The following is a 6913-nucleotide window of genomic DNA, read 5'->3' on the forward strand; positions in this document are numbered from 1 at the left end:
GGGGGATTATTATTCCTTCCACTAAATTGTTTGGTTGGTATGTTCTGTGTTTTCTTCATAGCTGCATGTGTTTGTGTGTCTCTTTTCAGGCTCCCTTGGCTCAGCCAGAGTCTCCCACAGCCTCTGCAGGTGAGGATGTCCAGTCTCTAGCTGAGTCCATAGACTCTGACCGCGAGTCTGTGGGCAGCAACTCCAACGTCAACAACGGCAAGCCCAGCAAAGAGAAGGACAAGGAGAAGCAGCGCAAGGACAAAGACAAAAGCCGGGCTGATTCTGTAGCCAACAAACTGGGTAGCTTTAGCAAAACCTTGGGAATCAAGCTGAAGAAGAACATGGGAGGTCTGGGTGGCCTTGTGCACGGCAAAATGAACAAATCCAACTCTGGCTCAGGTCGTAACGGGGAGAACGGAGGGGAAAAAACAAAGAAGAAGGATTCTAAAACAACCAAGGGAAGCAAGGAGGAGTCGGGCCAATCAGCCAGTTCCACCTCCTCTGAGAAGACTACTAGTCCCTCCCCTACAGACAGACCTTCCAGCTCCTCCCCCACCGAGAGACAAGACAGTGTAGGGAGAGTCTCAGGGGACAAGAGCCTGGAAAACTGGAAATACAGCACGGATGTCAAGCTCAGTCTCAACATCCTGCGAGCCGCCATGCAGGGGGAGCGGAAGTTCATCTTTGCAGGCCTCCTGCTCACCAGCCATCGACACCAGTTCCACGAGGAGATGATTAGCTACTACCTGACCAACGCTCAGGAGCGCTTCAGCCAGGAGCAGGAGCAGAAGAGGAAGGAGGCTGAGAAGAAGCCCCCTGCTGCGAATGAAGTAGCCGCAAAAAAGCCCGAGCATGAGAGTGTCTTCCAGAGGGAGAGATCGGACAGCTCGCCTCCGGAGAGCTGCTCTCCGATCCTGCCCCATCACACCCACACCTTTAACCACAACTCACAACTCAAGATGCAGGGCAGGAACAGTCCCACTCCTGCAGCCCCCCCTGTCTCTGTTCCAGCCCCTCCTCTCACCCCGCCAACAGTTTCCCACCATGTCTCCAACCCAGCCCCAGCCCCTGCGCCTTACTCTTCACCCAGTATTGGTGCTAAGAGACCTGGGCCCGTTCCTGTGTCCGCCCACTACAGCCATACACCGCCCATTCAGAGGCACAGTGTGATCCACTTACAAGATGTCAACATGCAATCCTCCATCTTCCAGGACGACCCCTACAATAAGCCCGTGGTGGGCACCCTAAAGACATGCGCCACCTACCCCCAGCAGAACCGCACACTCTCGTCCCAGAGTTACAGCCCTGCTCGTCTGTCAGGGGTCCGCACTGTTAACACCTTAGAGACCCTATCCTACAACATGCCCGGAGAACACAAGTCACACACCTACACCAATGGATTCCATGCGGGTGACATTCAGGACTGCCTGGAGTTTGCTGATGAGGACAACTCGTCTCACACCTGGCTCAACCAAGACAAAACCAAAGGGCGGAGCTCTGGAAGCCCTTTGTACTGCTTTCAGCAGCGCCGCTGCAAGAGGGAGAACTGCTCCTTCTACGGCAGGCCAGAGACAGACAACTACTGCTCCTACTGCTACAGAGAGGAGCTGAAACGCAGGGAGAGGGAGAGCAAAGTGCAGAGGCCTGCATAGCCATCACAGCCACTTCAGCCACTTGTCAGCAAGGCCGCAGGAGACTGGAGGGAACTGCACCATCTGCACTCTGCATTTCCAATAACATGGTGGCAAATGTTTTCCTATTTTGTTGAAGAATGCTCTTGTATTCCTGTCACCCTTCCCTTGTTAGTAAAGGCTATTACTTTATGATGGGGGAAGCAGAACTTGAAACAGTGAGCAGCTTTGGCCAGAAAATGTGCTATTTTGTTTATTTTCCTTCTCCCTATCTCTAGTCTTTTACTTGTTTTAGAGTAAAAGTCATCTCTATGTGATGTAACTTTGTGTATGTGAGGAAAAGTTATTTATTTTTCAGAGTACAAAAGATTTGCATCTCATCAGGAGGGAACATTTTAGCTCTTTGAATCTGTTTGAATGCAATACCTCTTCTTGGTTCTCCAAAATCTCTGTGGAAAATTTGTAGTTGTTTTGCAATCAAAAGAAAATAACGGGGGATTAATATTAGACTTTAAAGCAATAAATTGGTGATTTTTGCTACACCCTCTCCCAAGTTTGTCTATGCACCAATAATATATCTACTGTAGGTTACCTGTGTCTTGTAAATTGTAAAGGATTGTCACCTTGTGCTTTTGTAAACAAAACTGAACTACAGGAACTCAAATGTGTAAGCATTATAGATTGTAATGTTGGATTAGGATGAAATGTAAAGCTCATTTGTTAAGTGTACTTTTGTTCTTAACCACAGTGCAAATGATTGCCGTGTCAGAATTTGACTCAAAATATTGTACAAGAAATCCTTTCACATTTTTGCCAACCTCCTAAAGACCACAAGCACTGCCAAACCGGCTTCTGAAAACATTTAAAGAATCAAATTTTGAACTGTTTTTACGTGGCAAACACCAAACAATGTGCGTAGGATGAATTGCTTCTCAAATATGCAGTGTTTATGGTGTGTTTCTCTCAGTCACCTGTTGACTACTCTATTCGGTCAGTGTGTTAGAAGAATTGTGGGTAGTGAGAGCAGGCTGATGCATATTCGTGCAAAGTGTGATTATGTGTCTCATTCCCTCTCTTGCACACACAACACAATGTGCAATCATGCTATTAGCACTATGTGGTGACCTTGCAGTATTTGTGTCACCAGTCCAGTCTGAGATTGTCTGTCCATTCATATCTAGAGGCCATCAAACGAAGCACCTGCTGCTAAGAGCACCTCAAGCCTTTGTGATCATCAGTGCTTTAACCAATCAGTGGGGTTTGTAAAATCCCGGGCCTCCGAGTGCTTACTGCTCATTCGACATGACTACTGTAACAATGCAGTGTTTGTGTTGCTGTTTGTTCTGGTGATGCTTGGACAATGTACCATGCTGTCCTTAACTAAGTGTGTCCTGGCCAAGGATGTCCACTGCTTCCCAAGTTTGCTTCTGTTTCTCTGTCTGTCTCTCTCTCCCTCTCTCTCTCTTTCTCCTGTACACACTGCAGTGTTGCTCCTCCTCGTTTCTATGTGACAAGTCAAGTTCATGGACTCTCACCATGTTAGGACTGTAAGATATGATTTTGTATTCCTTTAAGAGTTTTACACTACTTTAAATTATTAATTTGCACATTAGGTACAGATGTAAATATGAAAAAAAAAATAGTTTATTGTTACAAACCTGATGTGTCCGTGTCCTTTTTTATCTGTTTTTCTTCCAATGAGTAAATGAAGTATGTTTCAATCACTACAGGTTTAAAATATGTGTATTAATTTGTGTTGCAAATGTTGGACCATCTCCAAAAGGGCCCCACTATTCCCATATTGCAGCTGACTGTTTTTGAAATAACTTGCTTGTCTGCAGCTTGTCAAAGTCTACACTCTAAGTTTGAAAACAGACTTTGCTCTAAACAGTGAGCCTCCAAGCTAAAACTGCAGATCCAAATGAAATGAACTGAAATGACTTTCGTCCTCACTAGATGACAAAGCTGGTTGTGTAATTAAATTCAGAATAGGAAACAACAATGGTTGCATTTACTCAACATTATTTAGTACAAAAGCTTGTCAATCGTGTGCTGGTTCTGGCTTTTCTTTTTAACAGTGAAACCAAACTGAAAGAGGTGGGAAATGCACCGAAGTTGCTCTCAGGTCACAGTTCACAATCTCAGGAGTGAACAGCCAAGTAGTGCAGCATTCCAGACTGAGAGCTGTAACTCTTCTGTCTCCCTCCATAGACATTCCTACATTGGCAGGAGAATTAACGCCACGCAGCTAAATAAGCCTCAGAAAATCTGCAAATGTCTTTGTCACTGTCATTGTTATATCTAAAAACTATATCTAAAAAAAGTATTATATGGTTACAGAGGTTATAAAACATTCTGATCATGTCTGTGTGAGAGTGACTTAACTGTTAAATCTTCAAATCTTTATTTCAACAAGAAGAAGGGATGGACAAGTTTGGTTCTAGAAAGTAAAAAGCTGATAGGCGTCCAATAAAATACTGTAATCCACATTGCTCCAATCTCAGGATTTCTATATGAAATATAGAAATATGAAATATTTGTCACTCAAGAATCAATACTTAAAGTAGCTCTTGCTTTTTTTTTATGAGAATGCACAGTAGCCTACAGTACAGTAGCTGCTGACTGAGTTGGGGAAGTTTGCTTACTGGACAGCAGCCTGTTATGTGTGGGTGAACTGCATACTTCTGACTGAGTGTACAGTCTTGTGACTGAACTGCTCGAGAAAACACTGGGTTCTGCTCAATTCTCAAACGGCTGCTCCAGGTCACTGTGGTGCTGCTATATAGAATGACTTGTTAAGATGAATTACATCTCCGCGTGATGTCCTATGTAGTCACACAATGGCACATGAGGGCTCCTTTTTTCCAGAGCAATGTATCCTGCTTCCTTGTTTCCTGGGTCTTCCATAACAAGTACTGAATGGGACAGAGTGCATTGTCCTCTTTCTTGGATCCCCTTTTCTCAGAATGTCCTTTGAATTTGCATGAGGGACCTCCCTTTTGCTTTTCAAAGCAACAAAGAGCTCTAACAGGCGCTGCTTGGCAGGCCTCTCATCCTCTCAAACAGCTCCATGATGTCAAATTAACAAAACACTTTTAAATTCAGACTCAGAAAAAAATAACAACATACACAAATTCTTAAATGCTATTTATTTCCCTTTCAGATGCATCTGTCCCTTTCATCGCACAATTAGAGGCATTATTGCAACACAATAGTCCATGAATATTGATTATGATAAGCAGTTGTCTCATTTTGATGTGAAATTAAAACGTAGGGTGATTTATCCATGGCTAAAGGCATTATGAATAAAGATCCTTTCTGCACCTACTCATCAACAAGTTAAGCCATTCTACCTGACTGTATTTAAAGTGCTGTTGCTTGCTTTGATGCCTCTGCTGCAGTGTGTGGTAAGGCCAACCCCCCGCCCCCCAATAGCTAAGCCTTGTTCTCAGCCAGTGCCAGCCTCCAATATCTGAGCTCATCCCACCCGCTCTGCAGGATCTAGCGCAAGCCCTGCCATGCACTGCACTCGAGAGTGGGTGGCATCACATGGCCCTTCAGCCTGCCTTGTGGGGCCTGGCATGGAGGAAGAGGGACAGACATACACACACTCACATACACACACTCAGCCCTCTGTGTGATTAGGACCACTGTTGCTGCTGCTGACCACATCTCCCTCCCCTTCATTTTCTGAGGATTAATTCCACTGAGTCTTAAAGTCAGAGATGCCCACACACATCAGTGATGTAGAGACCCTTTCCAGCCCACTAAGCCTCCCACGCTCTAGACTTTGAGTGCGTCTAAGGTTGGGTGCACCAATCAAGGACTGGCTCACTCACATGCTCGACTGTACCTTCCCTCAAAAAATGCATTCAAAATAACTCTTGGATGAGTTTATTCTGAGTTTGGAACTTCACCTGGAGACATAATGCTCCATCGCTGATAATCCAAAGAAAAGGGGTGATGAAAAAATATGAAAGAGTCAAACTGAAAACACCTTCTCCACCCCCACATCCTGTCTGTGGCGTTTGTATAGTTTCCTCCGCATCTGCAGCAACTTACTACAGAGGGAAAAATGTGTCATCTCGAGAATAAACATGTGACTGAAAGACGTGCAGCCCAGAGAGAGAGTGCCTGTGGTATTTCTTGTAACAGTGAAATGTGTGAATTAGCTCAATAAGTGGTCTACTGAGGGACAATAGTGAGACTCTACTGCTGCTAGACCAGAGGATTTTTATTTTTAGCTGCTTTTTTTTCCATGAAAAATGCTCACTGTTCATATTCAAAGTGTAAAGACAAAAAAGGCTAAAGGCTAAATATAAGCACATCAAAGCTTACTATTGAGAATTCTCTGATGATGCACACAAACACGAAAAACAAGCTTTGGGAACACGCCGGCTGTGATGGCACACCAAAATGTGTGACGGTGCCAGGAATGGCAGCTTGTCGGTGCAGCGTGGTGTTCTGGTATCTCCAACTTGCCTGGAGACAGCAGGTGTACAGATTGAGCAGGGAGAACACCAGTTTCATCATCAACCATTTTGAATGCATTCATTTCTCTCTTCCTTCCTGTTTCTCTCCACATCATGTCAATTTGCTGTAAACAGAAAGGGCACACCTGTGATCTCTTTCAGTAAATACATTTAGTTTAAAATAATCTTGGACAATGTTGGCACAGTGTATTTTTAAAGTCAAAAGCACTCTTTGCATTGGGGGGGGGGGGGGGGGGGGGGGCAGTGAATCATCCATTCTTCTCAAGTTGCACTTACATTGGATTTAGGCAGGAAACTTCACACAAAAGTTGTCAGTTTTATTTATCCTGAAATACAATAAGACAGGAAGGAGTCCCCAGCTTTTGGAGCCCCACCCATTGTTGATACCCCAGCAGTTACTGTAAATATTTGCATGGGTGAAGTGAGAGAACAAGGTGTACTTCCTTTTGCAAGAATATTACTGAAAAACACTTCAGGCTTCTACGAAAGGGGTGTGCAAATGAGAAATATCACTCCACCAGTTTCCTATGTTAAGCCCATATAATTACTTAACTTTACCATTACAAACAGGGAACTTCCTGACATTAAAAAAGGACTTTAAATAAGGGAAACGTATTCTTCCTTTTAAAATGGATACAGTTAATAAGTACTAAAAGACAAACTTGTTCAGGTCAGTATGCTCAGTTGGGCAGCCTCCCTAGCTTCACTTGCTTTGGATTAGCTCATGGTGACTGATAGTGTAGCTTACTTTATCGTGTCAATTCAATTAATTAAAAGTAGCACTAACACTATGGGATT

At 44.1% G+C, this 6913-nt stretch overlaps 1 protein-coding gene across 2 annotated transcripts in view; it reads left to right on the top strand.

Annotated features, from left to right (window-relative positions):
- Positions 1 to 3279, top strand: part of otud7a (OTU deubiquitinase 7A) — a 38785-nt gene extending 35506 nt beyond the window's left edge. For both annotated transcript variants that reach the window (XM_079345791.1, XM_079345790.1), the window contains one exon: positions 90 to 3279. In XM_079345791.1, coding sequence (XP_079201917.1) covers positions 90 to 1643 — 1554 coding nt within the window. In that variant the 3' untranslated portion in view covers positions 1644 to 3279. The remainder of the gene's footprint in view (positions 1 to 89) is intronic.
- The last annotated feature ends 3634 nt before the right edge of the window (positions 3280 to 6913 follow it).

This window comes from Symphodus melops (genome assembly GCF_947650265.1).
Source record: "Symphodus melops genome assembly, chromosome: 6".
Lineage (NCBI taxonomy): Eukaryota > Metazoa > Chordata > Actinopteri > Labriformes > Labridae > Symphodus > Symphodus melops.